General features: G+C 34.6%; 1 protein-coding gene across 1 annotated transcript in view; it reads right to left on the reverse strand.

Moving 5' to 3' along the window:
• Positions 1-11,820: 11,820 nt before the first annotated feature.
• pdgfc (platelet derived growth factor c) overlaps positions 11,821-18,571 on the reverse strand; it is a 59,249-nt gene continuing 52,498 nt past the window's right edge. The window contains exons 4-6 of the mRNA XM_051128371.1: positions 15,162-15,369; positions 14,846-15,066; positions 11,821-13,171 (exon numbers count right to left, since the gene is read on the reverse strand). Coding sequence (XP_050984328.1) covers positions 13,058-13,171; positions 14,846-15,066; positions 15,162-15,369 — 543 coding nt within the window. The 3' untranslated portion in view covers positions 11,821-13,057. The remainder of the gene's footprint in view (positions 13,172-14,845; positions 15,067-15,161; positions 15,370-18,571) is intronic.

Genomic DNA, 18,571 nt, shown 5'->3' on the forward strand with positions numbered 1-18,571 from the left:
ATGAGTAATTACCAATTACTAATTATTTGGATCAGTTTTCTAAAGTGAAGATCATGATAACTCCCTAAAAGCACAGAAGTCATTGTAAACCTTTGAGGTTTTTCTAAGGGTCTGGATAGTAATGCCTTCTGATGGGTTTGGTAATCTTGGAGTCATTACTAGAGCGTTATTATGATCTTCACTTAGAATTCTGATCCAAATAATTAATAATTCCTTTAGAAGAATGCAGAGTCAATACTCTCCAAAACCTTACAAAAAAATCTCAAAAGCTTACAGTCGCTTTAGTCAATATTAAGGTGTTTTCTTTCTTTTCAATTCAGAATACTGAACCAAATAGATGTTCATGTCATTGATGTTCATGTCTTTCTTTCAAAAATGTGTTTTTTGAGGAAAACATTTCAGGAATGTTCTCCATATAGTGGACTTCTATGGTGCCCGTGAGTTTGAACTTCCAAAATGCAGTTTAAATGCAGCTTCAAAGGGCTCTAAACCATCCCAGCTGAGGAATAAGAAACGATGGGTCATTTTCAAACAAAAAATAAACATTTATATACTTTTTAACCTCAAATGCTTGCCTTGTCTAGCTCTGCCTTGCACATGCGTATTTTGTGAAATCCGGGTCAACTTCAAAATTGTCCTATTGCTGTTTTACCTTTTTTTGTTTGTAAAGCACATTTGATCTTCTTTGCACGTTCAGGTTGTAAACACTGTGTTGGTACTTCTGCAGCGATGCAGAAGATTTTGAAGTTGGAGGAGAAAATGAGATGCGAGTTTTTCGACTCGGATTACACAGATTACTGTAATTCACAAAGTTCTACACATTCACCTCACTCTATTTTCTTATTAAATATTTTTGTAATAAGATACTACTGAATGATGCTTTTGATTATTACAGAGTACAGTAGCTACCCTCAGATTTTTATAACCAAAAATCAGCACAGAAAACGTGTCAGCAGATTCTGTCAGAGCACGACCATGTCCTGAGTGTCCTTCATTACACGCATGAAGAGTTAATTGATCTTGCCGTAATATATGCCTTGTACACCAAACTAATTTCAATAATTTGTCTGTCATATTCACAATATTTTTGATAGTGTTATTTAACACTGAAGGATCGAAGGGATTTACCAAGAGCCTTGCTTCCTTTTCGGCAGTTTACAAAGAGCAACGGGAGTTATAAAAGCAGAGCGGCACCCTATGTATGCCATGTGCTGCGTGGTCCCCAAGCCAAGACAAACAGACATTTACCTCACATTAGTCTCCAGCTGGGGCAATGGGTGCTGAATGCACATGGTGTATTCATAGGGAAGTCTTCTAATGAAGAGGGACGTCTAGTTAAAACTTTCCAGGAGCTGGCTTGGAGAAGGGCGGAAACTACTCCTTTTCAAAATGAGATCCTTCCACTGTGTTAGGCATCAGCGGTTTCCTAAATTTGTAAACCTTCAACCATTAAAGAGTAAACTGACCCCAGCTGTTGTTTTTTCTTCTCCTCTCTTCCCCTTTTTTCTCGCTTCTCTGAACAACCACATCACTGATGTGGATTATAGGGCCTGGAAAGTGGTGTTTAGATGTGAATGGCACATTTTGTGGACTGCTGACTTGTAATATGGAAGTCTTTACATGTGGTTTGTGACCCTCTCTTCACTAAGGTCAAAAAGGAACGAGGGGAAAATGGAGGAAGCCTGCACCATTCTCCAGCGCCATTAGGTCTGTGTGACTAACAAAGAGATGGTCTGTTTGTAATGCCTGGTACCGGCAGACTAATACATGAAAGCAAGACGGCTCGGGTCAAACTGCAGAACGTTAAGACGCAAGGTCACTCGGCGTCTAGCGCCGTTTCTCTCTCTCAGGTGTTCACTGATTGTTTTTTAGGGAAGGAGAACTGAAGGGCTGGGACTATGTTCTCATCATTTGGGCTGCTTCTAAAATGACCTCTGTGGATTTGGGTGGTCTGGTGAAAACATTGTTCTTTATACAAGTATGAGTAATTGCAAAACTGACTCATTTGACAGCGATGTCCAAAAGTGTGCAGTCGAACTCAATAACGAAGGCTTTTTTTGTAAAGTGAACATTTTCCAGGCACATACTGCTTCAGCTCCACCTTCTCATGATTTCTTTAGCTATACTTTCCTGTATGTTTCTCGGTTGTTACAAAGACCTGATTCACAGCGCAGTCCAAGGTCAGTAAAAGCGTTCAATAAAATGTCTTGTGTAGGGTTCTTTGTATGCAGCTGGAATAGCTCAAAATATGATTAACATCATAATGCATGTCAACAGTAAGTGCTTAGCATTAAGCGCATCTATCTGTCTGTCTAGTATGTTTTACAAGAAAAACCTATTTCAGTGTTCTTCTTCTACACTAAAAATGCGGGGTTAAATATAAATGGGTGGTTTTGACCCAGCGGTTGGGTTAAATGTTTAACCCAACACTTCTGGGCAGTTTTGTTTAACTCAACTATTGTTTAAAAATTACTATATGGCTTAAAATGAACCCGAAATAGGTTGTAAATTTTAAATCAGACACATAATTACTGGAGGCATCAGCAATAATCATAAGGTGAACATTTATTAATAAGCAATTAAAACATGTTTATTATTAATTATTATTTTTCAACATATTAATAAATGTTTATTTATTGAACATATGACTAATTTCCAGCCTATTTTGGGTTCATTTTAAGCAAGAAATATAGCAATTAAAGTTAAATAAGTTAAATTAAACTACTCAGAAGGTTGGGTTAAACATTGTAGATTTCATGTTTAATTCTACTTGCAGTAATAATAATAATAATAATAATAATAATAATAATAATAATAATAATCAGTTTCTGTGTGAAAATTGTTTCTGCATCAAATTCTTTTCCATATATAGGAAAATAAATATAATCTTTTAGTTATTTATTATATCATAATAATAATAATCAATTTCTATGTGAAAATTGTTTCTACATAAATTATATATATATAGGAATAGTATATAGTATATAGGAAAATAAATATTTTTAGTTATTCATTATTATTTATTATATAATTTGTGTGAACAATTGTTTCTACATTAAGTTCTTTTCAGTATATAGGTAAAATAATAAATATATTTATTTAGTTATTTATATAATAATAATAGTCATCATCATCATCATCATTAATATAATAATCAGTTTCTGTGTGAAAATTGTTTCTACATCAAATAGGAAAAGAAATATATTTGGTTAGTTATTGATTATTATTATTAATAATGATATTATTAATATAATAATAATAATAATAATATTAATAATAATAATAATAACAACCAATTTCTGTGTGAAAATTGGTTCTACATCAAATAGGAAATAAATATATTTATTTAGTTATAATAATAATATTCATCATCATTAATATAATAATAATAATCCATTTCTGTGTGAAAATCAAATTTTTTTCTGTATATAGAAAAAGAAAAGAAATACATTTGTTTATTTATTTGTTATTATTAATACAACAGCAACAACAACAATAATACTAATCATTTCTGTGTGAAAATTGTTTCTAAATCAAATAGGAAAATAAATATGTTTATTTCGTTACAAATAATAATAATAATAATAATATACAGTGTTTTTGGCCATTGAAAGACATGGATTGTACCAATAAATAATTTTTGACTGGCCACAAATGTTTATATACTTTGTTAGGTGGAGACAGATTTAACCTACTTCCCTTTTGCAATTAAGAGACTTTTTGTCCACCTCTTGTTTTCCCATCACAGTTAGAACCACATGTAAATAAAAAATCCTTACCAGTCGTGTCAATGGGACAGACGACAGAGGCAATCCCATCTAAATGATGGCCTGGAGTGAAAACACCATCGAGGAAGTTGCGGTTGAGTGGAGGTCCCTCCTTGGAAAGAATAATAAATATGATTAGATCTCATTCATCTCAGTCTAACACGTTCACATAGGGTCTCTTTTTATTTATGTGTGTGTTTTTGTGATATTATTTTAAGGCTACTTATTCACAGCATTAGATGAAAGGCATAACATTTGTTTATATGTGTATTTTAGACCATGAATACTTACGGCAAATATCCCTGTATAGACTGGGCATAGATCAAACGGTATATATATCACAGGTGAAGAATGAATAGGAAAGTATATTTAGCTGTAAGGTTTCACTGAGTCTCAATAACTGTCAGAAATGCTGACTTCAAATTTAAATCAAGCCTCAAGACAAAACTCTTCAAGATTTACTGAGTCTCCTAACTTTAAAATTTCATGATCTATAAAGTATAGTGAATACATTTTGAGGATTTGTGTCTTCACCACACAAGTTCTTCGATTTATTTCTGAAAGTTACTTTTATTAAACAGCAGCAGGGTAAGCAGAGTACATACTCTCTGGTCAGCATTATGCATATTGGTGTAAAGTGTGAAACAGCATCTGTCAGTGTCAGAGGGTTGTAAGCGTCCAGTGGGCTCAGCTCAACAGGGACTTCCTCTAGACTGATTACCCATGAATCTTGGGGATTGAGTGAGGCTGACCTCTCTGAGCCTGAGGGCCATATGGAGAAGAGAATGTGTGAATGTGTGAGATCAGGCACCAGGCACCCTCACATCCGCTTTTTTTCAGAGTATCACCTTGCCAGACATAAAGTGGGAGGTAAGTAGTTTTTACTGATAAGCAGCGTTATGATATTTTTAAAGATCAACAAAATTTTTGGCAAAAATACTTGTGCGTATTAATTTGTGCATGAATAATTCAGAATCATTACATTTGAAAAATTACTGCTTATAAATTGACTTGGAATAAATTGAGTAAATTCCAGTACTATCACTTTTAGGTATGCCTTGTAATAAAACACTTTTTATTAATTTAAAAAAAAGTAATACAGGCACATCATACCACATTATTCACATTATTTTATGCCAAGAAATAAAATCTGCACAAAACTGTAAAAACGGAGCTAAAATATTGATTTTGATCGGCCAATATAAGTGTTACCATAAGGATTAGTCCTCAATTCTGTTTTTTGCTCAGATCTAATTTTTTTTTTTATTAGATGTTCACATTGTTGTTTTAAATATGGCCAATATAAATGTAAACAGATCATGGTTCTGACCTGGCCCGTATGCGCAAAAGAACAATACGAACCAGGTTTCCAGGTTTTCACAACAATATCTGCTTCTCAAAACTAGCCCAATCGCATTCCGGGTGGTCAATGTCGTGTTAGTGGGGTCATTTCAACCCACAGAGTTAAAAAAACAACCTGTGACAACATTGAAAAAGTAGCCTAATCACACGGGAAAACTGTGGATTTGGCAACACCTGTGCAGTGCACTGTCATACGGAAGTAAACAAGGAGGACATAAAATAAGCAGTTATGTATTTATTTATCGTGTGATCTGCCACAGAACCCAGAAAAATTATGCACAGGCAATATGAAAAATAAAGACAGCCTTTATTAAATTAACCATGGTAAAAGTGTAGTAACCATGGTTTTTGGCGCATTGATTACCGTTTGTATAACCATGGTTTTACAACAAACACCATGGTTAAACTATGGTTAGTGTAGCAAGACCATGGTTAATTTGTGGTTACCATGGTTTTTGGTTTTATTTGTAGTAAAACCATGGTTAATTTAAAGGGAGGAATGTGACAGAAGAGAGCAGAAGTTTGAAACTTTTATGATATGGGGTTTATTTTGCTTTTATATAGAGTTGTCACTGGACTTTTGATACATCACTGTACTTCCACTGACTCCACTTTCGCAACTGTCTTGATAACTTTGGGTATGTAAAATCTCTCATGAGCGCAAAATCATGACGAATGTTGATGTAGAGTGACATAAAAGACCCATGAATTCCGATATGACTGTTCACAATTCGCTTTGCAAAATATCTGACCTGTATGGGATTTTAGTGCCACATTTGGAAGTTGCACAAATCGGAACTGAAAAGACCAGATTCCATGTGGTTTGTGCTGTTCACACTGTCATGAGAAAACAGATTCACTGATGAGGAAAAAAACAAAAAATCAGATTTCGGCCACATTTGCCTACTTGTGTTTTTGAACAATGCAAATTGAAAAGACTCGTCACTCCCTAAAATGTTGTCAGAAAGATTTCAAAGCTTAACACGAACAGAAAGTGAGTTACTAAGGAAAAATACAATAAGAACATTTCACAGTGAAAACAGATTTCACTATATAAATTCATTTTTTTGTAAATATCCACCTTTTTCCTGAGCAACCGATGAGTGCCGCCATGAAGGATTCTGACTTCCGTTTGGGCACTCTCATGTTCCAGTCTCGTTAAAACGGCGTAAAAAGATTGACTGAATTAATTAAACTTAAAGTTTTTCAATATAACTAAATATAAAAATGTGCGCAGGGTTAAGCTGTGCTGCTGTTGGCTGCCACAGTAATAGCAATATGCTTAAGGATTTCTTGTAAAGTACTTGTTTTGCGTACCAGCAACACTGTCCGTGTCCAGCGCTGTTTAAGAAAACGAGCACTTAAGTTAAAATACTGTGTGAAATAATAAAATAATATGTGCTCTTATCATTTTGTGGACCAAATACCACAGACCGCCAGATCGGGAGCTGTATTATGTGCTCTCACCTGTTTCTAATGCAGCTTTTACCTCGCTTGGCCCCGTGTCATCTTCCCACTCATTCAACTACGACAAGTGAGTTACTGCAAAAAGACGGTCATTGCGACACTGTAAAGTGATGAAACCATAGCACCATGTACTCATTAAAATCATTTTCATATGTTTGATGTTATATTATCGGCTCGGAAAATACCTTAATATATCAAGAAACACCAGAGACCGGAAATCCAAAGCATTATTCCAGTCAGGGAAGACTTCCAAGTTCAGAAAAAAAGGTGGATATGGAGCAGTATTAAGCCAGGGGGTGCAAATAGGGCAAAAATGGCAGCGTTTCCTGAAAATGACACCCTCAGTTGAAGGACATTATATGTGCTGAATGTACACAACTAGTTTTGGCTGTTGATATTCCCAGAGGGTCCCACTCAGCCCTTCATAGACGACACAGGTCAGTGTTTATTATGAGAATGTGTGCATGGAATTGAACCTGCATCAGCACATTGCAAAACAATACTGTAACTCGTGCAGAACTCCACTGTCACATCTGAAGAAAGCAAACATGCACAGAAGACCCATAAATGAGACTTTTAGGGAATTAAGATGCATTACACCTGGTAGAATAATTTAATCTTAATGTTCATATGCATATTGATATAAGTAGGCCTAGTGGCAACAGTAAATAAGTCTTTCATAGTACCAGAGTTGTAGTCACAGTAGTTAACTCTCCTGGAAAATACTGAACAGAAACAATTATAAACTATCAAATTAGTTTTTTTTCTGGTTTTATTGACCATTATATGCACGTTCTGAAGGAAATCTCTTTTTTTTTGTTTTTCATCAGACTTAAGACCTTCTCAACAGCCCAGATCCATAAACTCCAGGCTATAATCATCCCAAGCTCACTTGATTGATCTACAGCTTTTAACATAAAGCAATTGCTGTGTATGTGGGATCTTTATTACAGTGCTTGAAAGGCAAGACTGCATTGATATTCCTTAAACATTCTGATTAGGGCTTTGCTCAAAACCCTAAAGCTAAAACACTGAGCTTGTGTAATTAACCTAGTCCAAACAGTTTTAAAATACATGTAAAGTTCCATTTAGAGCATTTCAGCCTGTGAATAATGACATCTGCCACTGAAAATGTAGCTGATACTGATGGTGTCATTATAATATTTACATACATAATTGTGATGGATTGTTGAAATATTATGACAATTTAAAATAAATGTTCTATTGGAACATATTTTAATGTGTAATTTATGCCTGTGATGACAAAGCTGATTTTTCAGCAGTCATTACTCAAGTCGTTACTGTCACATGATCCTTCAGAAATCATTGTAATGTGCTTATTTGCTGCTCAAGAATCATTTATCATTAATTCAAAAGAACAGCCTTTATTTGAAATAGAAATCTTTTATAACATAAATATCTTTACTGTCAGTTTTGATCAATTTAATGGATCCTTGCTGAATAAAAAGTTTTGAACGTTAGTATATTTGCATACTAAATAACGACTGAGCTTTTCTTTCTAACATCTGTTTAACCATATAGCCACAATTAAACTGGAAAGATGTGCTGAGTGTCATGACAATGGCAAAGTGGCTCTGAAGAGACATTTAATGTCTAACTAGATTACAGAATATTTTAACACTAAAGTATTCCTAAAAACTGTTGATTTAATCTCAACATTTCTATCTGAAAAAATATAGTTAAATGATAACATAACAGGACTGGAACCAAACTTTTAATTTGTTGCTTCACATCAACTCCTGGAGATTTAACCAATCCCTAATCTATGGTAGGTTTAAAACAGGTGATTTTCACACAGATGCGACACATGGTGAATTATAGAGTGTGACCTTGACTGCTCTGTCATCTTGTCTATGGCTACACTTAAGAATGTCAAGGCTCACTTATATTAGCTTAGTTAGATTATGAAAACAGCATCAGCCGTATTAACCTTTCAGGACCCTGAATGCATGCATGTGCCTATGAAGTACATGCATTATTCAAAGTCTAAAAGCAAATACAGTACAGTCTACACTTTGCCCTCTATCTGTTCTAATTGGACATGACAGATTAAGGTTTTCCAAGATAAATGGCCTTTTCCCTGCTCCTTTTGGAATATGCTTATCATCAACCCTACACACACACACACACACACACACACACATACACACAATATGTGGGACAATATGACTGTAGTGTTTTGTGTGGTAAAAGTACTGGATGTTCTCGAAAGAGATTACAGTCCCTGCCTTTAAGAGTTATGCATATTCAGGGCTAAAGGGAATAAAACCACATTTAACTGTTACTTTTAATACACTTACAGCATGGACTTGTGGAACGTTGTACGTTGATGTTTTTGTTAGTGGGCATGCTGTTACTTGTGTATTTATATAAATCTGGAATTGAGTGAACAGCTTCCAAAATGTGTTGACAACAGGCAAGATCAGGCATTATATGAGAACTGTGCCATTTTTTTTTCTTTCTTGGTAAGAATAATACTTTATGTAATCTAGGTAAATTAGTTAACTGTTTGTAAGTCTAAAAGAAAGTTTCTAAAAGAAAGTTCAAAAGCTTGGGGTCAGTAAGATGTTTTGCTGAGTAGAAGTTTTGTTTTTTAAACAGAAAAAAAAAAAATCCATTTAAAAAACATAAAACTTCTACTCAGCAAATATGCAAGAAATTGATCAAAAGTGACGGTAAACACTTTTTAAACTTTTTACTCATTCTTGAACCAAAATATAAAATAAGTTCACTTCCAGAACAAAAATTTACAGATAATTTACTTGTCATCCAAGATGTTCATGTTTCTTTCTTCTTAAAGAAATGTTTTTTGAGGAAAACATTTCAGGATTTCTCTCCATATAGTGGACTTCAAGTTTGAACTTCCAAAATGCATCTTCAAAGGGTTCTAAATATTTTCGAAATCTTGTCTAGCTCTGTGTGAACTCTGTGTAAGCTGGACAGTTAGGGTATGTAGAAAAACTCATTTTCTTCTCCAACTTCAAAATCGTCCGACGTCACTGTTTTACCTTTTTTTGTAAAGGACATTTAATCTTCTTTGCACATTCACTTTGTAAACAATGGGTCGGTATTTCTGCAGTGATGCAGGGCAATTTTGAAGTTGGAGGAGAAAATGAGATGGAAGTTGTTCAACATACCCTAACTGCCATGAACCGGAATACACAGAGTTCACGCAGAGCTAGACAAAACGAGCATTTGAAGTTAAAAAGTATAGAAATTATACATTTTTTAGAAGATAACAAACTTCGCTAGATAAGACCCTTCTTCCTCAGCTGGGATAATTTAGAGCCCTTTGAAGCTGAATTTTGGAAGTTCAAACTCGGGGAACTGTAGAAATCCACTATATGGAGAGAAATCCTAAAATGTTTTCTTCAAAAAAAACAATTTCCTTACGACTGAAGACAGACACAAACATCTTGGATAACAAGGGGGGAGTAAATTATCTGCAAATTTTTGTTCTGAAAAGCAATGCTCCTTTAAGCAGCATTGTTTTTAACAATGATAATAAAAATATGTTTCTTGAGCACCAAATTAGCGTATTAGAGTGATTTGTGAGGGGTTTGAACAGTAGTGTTAGATTTTTGTTTATCCAAAACTTGACTGCATCACATAATGACACATGCAGTGGAAAAGTGAACTGTCCTCATCATTGATTAATGCCACTCAGATGTCAGGTCATTACTTTCCTCAGGAACCACAGGCAGTTCCTGGAAAACCACAGAGCAACTACCCTGTAATTATCTAAATAAGACCAAGCCCTCAGTCCAACGCTAATATACGCACATCTGGTTAAATACATAAATGCTTTGTTCCCAGACAATCTCATGAATTTGCAGCCATCATTTTTTACTATTAACGGTGACAGCAAAATGGCCAGGTCTCTTTAAAATGCAAACAGACATGTGCTAATGCACAATAAGAGCCTTCCAGTTATTATGCTCAACTACTTATACTCTACTTGATGATGATAAAATACCCTTGAAACATAATATTAGAGGGATAGTTCACAAAAAAAAAAAAAAAAATTCTGTCGTATGACCTTCATTCATCTTCGGAACATAAATTAAGATATTTTTGATGAAATCTGAGAGCTTTTGTGTCAAAAAGTATCATCATAGCTTCATAAAATGAATGTTGAACCATCAATGTCCTTACTACCTTTCTGGGCCTTGAACGTGGTAGTTGCATTAGTCCACACAGGGTCAGAAAACACTCCGATTTCAGAAAAAAATATCTTAATTCATCTCCTAAGAAGAACGAAGGTCTTACGGGTTTAGAACGACATGAGGGTGAGTAATTAATGACAGAATTTGTATTTTTGGGTGAACTATCCCTTTCAGTGTATGACTCCTGCACCACTAGCATAACCAAACTGGTTGTTTTCAAACTTATTGAAACACTTTCCCATCTGCCATTAGTCATAGTGCCATAAAGCCCTGCTCAAAACTCACTTTATTGGATGAGTTAGAATAATAAAAAGAGTTTTGATGGCATAACAGAGCCTGATCATCTTTTGAAGGGTTTCTCTGGGTTAGAAGCATTTAACACAGGAAAAAAAAAAAAATGCATGCGTCACCTTTAAGATTCTGAAATGATGCAGAATTTCAAGATGTAAACCAAGAGATGAGGAAAACCAGTTATTCTGTAGCATCACTCTGAAGCATAAATGAGTCTCATGGAGTGAAACGTCATGCTTTACATTTGTGTGTGATGTTTAACAACATCAAGGCACTTCTCTCATTTCCACATGACATCAACAAAATCCAGATTCTCATCCCCTCTGTCAGGCTGCACAAAAATGAGGCTTTCTTCCTTTAAAGACGATCTCAAAGCCTGCTTACAGTAGGTGGCTTGTTAAATTGGTTTGCCAAGTGTGAGGAATCTGTGATCAAAGTATGAAAAACAAAGTCACAAAAATATTACATCAAAGAATAATAGCCTGACAAAATGACAGCGGAAAAGGTCATCCAAGGCGGATTAAAAAAGATGCAAATAACGCTGCATGTCTTGTTTACTCAGCTCCCTTTTCCAGTCAATCAAAACTGAATTTGCGAGCAAATCGCATTGTCTTCATTTTCCAACAATGTCATGTTTTGTTATATTGTTTTAGTGTTCACGTCATCCAATGCATGCAGATGAGATGAAGTTTTTCACCAAAAACAAGTGAAAAGGAAAATAAATGTGTCATTATTCAAAAAAGATCACTGATTTAACGCAGAGATTCATCTTTTACATCTAATTATACTCTCAAAGGCTGAAGTCAGATTGCAGTTAACAGTTCATGGTTATAGGGTTCCCTGGCAGTACTTTGCAATTTTGTGACAACTGCAGATTACTTGAGCAAACCAGTGCTTTAAGTGCCATTTGGAAAAACCACAACAATTTAGTTAATCGTTTAATGGTAGAGGAATATGGTACTGGCAGTTCTATGTCCCTTTAACTTCTAAAAAGTCTATTTACATGAACATCTAACAGTTTTCATTTTATCTCCAGTCAAAATCTTATTACGCAATTAAAACAACTATTCAAACAACACAAAAGTATAAATGTCTCTACAAAAAGAGTGACTAATACTGAAATACTACAGTGATTATGAAAGGGGAAAATGTTTCTTTGATAGCAAAAACAGTAATGACGAAGGAAAAGTCAACAAATCACAATTTGAAATATATTTACACAAAATTCACTTTTGTATTTTAGTGTTCTCTCTTGAATGGAGTCCATAGTACATAGTAAAAGAGCAAAAGATGCATGATCATTCATCTCTGGTTTTAAAAAAAGAGGGACATCCTTATCTTCCCTGGAATATTTGTTCTGAATTATTAATGAAAATGTCTGATTTCAGTGATGAGCAGGCGAAGGAGTGCTGGTTTATGACACAGTGTAATTCATTTCTTTGGGATTTTATTGAGGAGAAAGTCCATGCTACCTTCAAACTGTCCTTGGACTGCTGAAAGTGGATACATAGTCAAGGTCCTTTGATATTTTTAAGTTGTGAAAACAAAACAAAAAAAAAAAAATATATAAAAGAACACGCCAAATCCACTTGTTCTGCAAGTAATAGCAACCTCACTTATTCTGGAATACCTCATTTCCTGAACCTGAAAAAAAATCAGGAATGTACATGCGCACATTGTTCGCAAACCTCCGCATGCACACAGAAGCAAGACCGTGTCCAATTTTCCTCCAGATATTCCATGCTATCACAGGGCCAGTGGAAACTTCTGCACGGGTCAATTTTTTATGGATTTGTGAACCCAAAACGCATGGAACTGCAGGCTTAGATAAGTCAAGATAAAAAGATATCCAGCGCTGGGTTTCATTAGTTTGCAACGTCAGGGTAAAAAACTCTTTTGCTCTTATGCACGAAGCAAGAAATATTTCCCTGGGTGAGTCTGTTGGAGGCCAGTGTTGCTGTTTGCCATCTCCCTGGGACTGTTTTAGTCTGAGTCATTTTTACACACACAGCTACACTCCTCATGGTGCTCCAGCGGGACATCCGTTAGAGTCTTTTGCAGCCCCCGACCCCCTGCCCTGTGTTTCAGCATCAGAACCTGCAGAAGAAGAGACAAATGTAGACAGATGGAGATATACACACAGAAATTATTTAAGCACTTCATGTACATCCTCATTTACTAACCATGTGTACACATAAAAAACAAAGAATTTGCACTACATTATTTCTAAATCAAAACAAGTGTGCTAGAAAGTATTAATATTTATGCCACATATATATCAGGGGTGTTTCCTCTGAAGAGGCAAGGGAGGCAGTGTCTCCTCGAAATACTGGATTAAAAAAAAAAAAAAAAAGTAGTACAAAATAAAACAACACCGATATTACAAAATATAACATTAAAAAGTGTATAAATCACTTGTTTTCTTAAACACTGTCCAACAGTGAAACCAGCATAAACCAGCATAAATCTAGAAAACTAAAATAAATATTTTTAAAACAATTGAAAAAAACAACACTTACTTAAAAAAATGTTGTGTTTACCTGCAAGCCGTGTGGCCATTTACAGACAACCGTGAACATGCACATGCATAAATATTAACTTCAAGTAAATTATTAGTTGAAAGAGGTTCAGATGACAAAAGGTTTGGGAATATCTGCATTACATGTAAATAAGAAATAATGTAAATTTGTGCATTTTAATGTGTTTGAAAGACAAAAGCCTTCCAAAGACTTTTGGAAGACATGGTTAAATAACTCACTGAGTGGCAATTCAAATAAAACTTAGTGCATTCATGAGTAGTTGATGCAATGTTGAAACACTCTTAAACCTGAAATGATTTTTGTAAATTCAGTGGTCAAATGCTGTGTAGCCATCTAGACTAGTGACTAGTTTTTCACTGAATGTCCACAAAACTGGACTTTCTGAATGCAGAGGAATTAGAGAGAATCAATAAATTATGAATAATTTATTGCTATTGTGTGAATAATATGTAATTATGCAATCAACAAAAAAAAGTAACTGTAGTCTGATTACAAGTATTTTAACATGTAATTTACTCTAATTACAAGTACTTAATTTTTGGAATCGGATTACGTAAACCAGATTAAATATAATTAGCTACTACCCAGCTCTGCAAATCACACTCTTACAGTAGATATAACCACTTTGTTGGATCAAAATAAGATGTAAATGGCATGATCAGTGGGAGTTTTTAGTGAGTAATCAGCTTGGTGAAACAAAGTAAATCTCAGTGTCTATGACCAATATTTACTGAGCTACAATGACTGATGATCCGAAAAACTCAAAAATAGTTAAAAGTTATCTATTAAAAAGAATAGCTGAACATTAGTTCACAAATGAAATATACTGTTTAAATTGTTACTGCCTTGAGTTATTTTAATAAATGTAAAATGCTTAAAAACACTAATTTGATGAGACTCATACATCATAGTTTAATAAACAGAACACTGATTACACTGTTAATGTAATAGAATTTTTTTTTTTTCCTTTTTCTTTTTCTGATATTTATTTAGCCAAGAAAATGTGATTGGGACACCAATATACATTTGATAAAAAAAAAAAAATGGTTAGCAAATGGTTAGCGTTAGAAATGAACTGCCACTACAGACAATATATCAATATAGTGTTACACCTCACTGATGTGGCATAGTTTCTATGCATATAAGAACACTTGCACACAGTTATTGAAAGAAACCTATTATATGAAATATGTTAGTGTAACAGAAGGCCTTCTGTTTTTTTGCTATATACCTCATGGTATTTTTTGGCCACTTTGGTGGGCGAGCACTGGCAATCATAGCAGTTGTGAGAGCAGCATGCACAGTTCCCTCCACAGCGCTTCACCAGCAGGCAGCTGGGCCAGAAGATGGCGTCCGTCCTTTTCAGCTCCTCACGCAATGAGACGGAAAAGTTCCGTGGAGTGCAACTGTAAAGCCGGACCTCCTCACGAAGCAGGTTCAGGTCCACCACTCCTACTTAAACAAAAATAGACAGCAGTTTTAAAAACAAAAACAAAACATCCAGTATTTCTATTGACTCTTTGTATTTGTAAATACAGGATTTTTACCTCTGGCTTTCTTTTGGTGAAAAAACGACTTGCCCAAAACCTGCCAGGTAGGCTTGTAGAGGTCATCAATGTCCACCTGCCAGCGATCCGGCTCCAGGTATTTCATCACTTCCTCCATCGTGCTGAATCCAGCTACAGCTTCACTCAAAACATCCACACTCTGCATCCATGCAGGCATCGCTGCAGGGGCCTCAGGCTCCGGCTGCCTCTGAAAACACACACAAAAAAAAAGAAAAATCAGTGGTACTTAAGCCACTCCATACAGGCCATTTCATTTTTAACAGGCGATTAAAAAGCATTACGCAGAAGCCTGATTTATTTTTAGTTTAATTATTGTTTAATGCTTCATTTTCTTCACACATTACAGCTAATTATGTGAAATTAAAAGGTAAATATCAATTAAGTGCAGATTGTGATTGTGCATAATTAAGGCGTAACTGAAATTAATGTATTATTAGTACCTAAAATGCAGAAAATGCTAGATGTAAAATTAGCCATTAAGACAAAAGATTTATTTCCCCCAAATAATATATAATTCTAGAATAAAAGTAACTTCTAAATTATTATAAATACATAATTTGAAAAAAAAAAAAAAAAAAAGTTTTTCTCCTCCCAAAAATAATATACATGTGACCCTGGACCACAAAACCAGTCTTAAGTCGCTGAGGTATATTTGTAACAATAGGCAAAAATACATTATATGGGTCAAAATTATAGATTTTTCTTTTATGCCAAAAATCATTACTAAATTAAAGATCATGTTCCATGAAGATATTTTGTAAAATTCCTACTGTAAATATATCAAAACTTAATTTTTGATTAATAATATGCATTATGAAGAACTTAATTAGGTGAACTTTAAAGCAGATTTCCTCAATATTTTGATGTTTTTGCACCCTCAGGTTCCACATATTCAAATAGCTGTATCTCGGCCAAATATTGTCCTATCCTAACAAACCAAACATCAATGAAAAACTTATTTATTAAGCTTTCAGATGATATATAAATCTCAATTTTGAAAATTTGACCCTTATGACTGGTTTTGTGGTCCAGGGTCACATATTAGAATATATGACCTTGGAACATAAAACCAGTCGTAAGTGTCAATTTTTCAAAATTGAGGTTTATACATAAATAAGCTTTCCATTTATGTATGGTTTGTTAGAACAGAACAATATGTGGCCGAGGTACAACTATTTGAAAATCTGGAATCTGAGGGTGCAAAAAAAAAACAAAAAAACAAAAAAAACAAAAAAAACAAAAACAAAAATCACCCAAATAAAGTTCTTAGCAATGCATTTTACCAATCAAAAATTTTTGGCATAAAAGAAAAATCTATCATTTTGACTCACCCAATGTATTTTTGGCTATTGCTACAAACATACCCATGCTACTTAAGAGGGTCACATATAATCTTTTAATCTTTTTTTTTTTTTTTTTTTACATAAATGATTTAAAATACATAATATATATATATATATAAATAAATCAACACACTCAGCAGTTTTCTCCTCAATAAAGCATCAGAGAACATCAAATGAGCTTTTGTATTACTAAATTACCATTTAATGGGAATAATTTTGCTAGATGAGCTCATGTTTGACATTGGCTTATCCACAAAATCAATTAACCAGTCCCAAAACAGCTTCACCTTGTTTGAACTCGAACGCACAATTAAAAGTGTATGCCAGGGCAGCAACATTGATACCTATGGTGTTGGGCAACCTGCAGGAAGCCACATTTCTGCACTCGGTTCAACTCTGCTCCAGTGCCTCAGGTGCTGTGGGATCTGTCAACATGTCCTTTTTCCAGCAGCTTAATTCAGGCATACTAACATAATCCCCCTATGAATGACACGTCCAATGCCATGCTCTAAAACCGGGTAACAAGTGAGGAGTGAGTTGGCATGGTTACCATTGTGTAAAGGACAAGGTGTCAACGGAAGGCCTGTGATTTCTGTGATTTCTACAATGATAAAAAAAAAAGCATCACTACCGTGAACAAAGCGGTAAATGAGGTCACCAAGACAGACTGATTGAGGGCATCTGAGTCAAGCACTGGAAATAATACAGTGCCAACCTGTCTATCAGTACGAGAACACTATATTTAGACATTAAGTAATGAAAACATCTTTTCAGTATTTCTTACTTTGATGTCACTAAAGTATTTTATTGAAAGAAACCCAACTATTACTTACATGCATTTTAAAAAAAAGAACATGATGAGTGAAAGGACCAGATATCTCAAAATAACACAAAGACAACATGTGTTTCATTGCCTTGTCTTCATTACTACGTGCAAAAACAAAGACTGCGATCAGCTTAGCCAGATTTTCAAATGTATGACTCTTATAAGCCACTTATTTTATAGCCATTTGAATTGTTCAAAAGGATTCAGGAACCCCCAAGTGACCCGTTTGAATCTTTCTAATGAACGCTTTAGTGAATTATCATCTGACTTGCTGAACAGCAAGTCACTATAACTTTCACTCAAGCCTGATGTGAACTAAAATTATAGCGTTGTGTACTTTGTACGTTGTATCTTAAGTCATAATTTCTGGAGATGTAAATTGGCTGCACACATCAAAATGTTTTTAATCTTTTTTTTGTTGTAAGCTCTCAAGAGCAGTTGCCATTACCTTCTGAAAGCCTGTACTTTCAGCTGTCCTTCAGCACAGAATGCTGGCTTCCAGTTTTGGCATTGGTCAGCAGTGGGGAATGGAAACCATTAACAGCTTGTGAATGTGAGGCACTCTTTCAATCTGTCAATTAAAGATCCTCTGAGCCCTGGACTATAAAGCCACAGCCAAGCATCCCTACCGAAGTGGACGTAACAGCGCTTGTGCAACTTCGCTCACAAGATAATACAAAAGAAATTCAGGAGAATTTCAGACATAAAACGTGGAGTCATGCATTCAAATTCAACATATTAAAAGAAACAAATGACAACTGAAAACTTCCCCATACTTTAAATTTCTACTATGCAGGTACAAAGTGACTTTAAAATGAAATGCAATATTCACAGTCAGACATACATTAATTTATTAAACCTTAAAAAAAAAACACCTTTTAAATATAAAACTTAAAATATGTTTTTTATTAAATAAATAGGACTAAAAAAAAAAAAAAAAAAAAAAAAAAAAAACAACAGTCTAACTTTAAGGGATAGTGCTTCCAAAAATTTAAATTAACCTACGTTTTACTCACCCATGCCATTCTATACGTATATACCTTTGAATACAATCCAGCGTTATAATGGCAGTGAATGGGTGTTGATTTTTTGAAGTCCAATAAAGTGCATCCATCCATCATAAAAAGTACTCCACACAGCTCTGGAGGTTAATAACGGCCATCTGAAGCAATCTGATGTGTTTATGTAAGAAAAACATTAACATTTAAAACTTTATAAAT

This window comes from Labeo rohita, chromosome 14 (assembly GCF_022985175.1).
Source record: "Labeo rohita strain BAU-BD-2019 chromosome 14, IGBB_LRoh.1.0, whole genome shotgun sequence".
Taxonomy (NCBI): domain Eukaryota; kingdom Metazoa; phylum Chordata; class Actinopteri; order Cypriniformes; family Cyprinidae; genus Labeo; species Labeo rohita.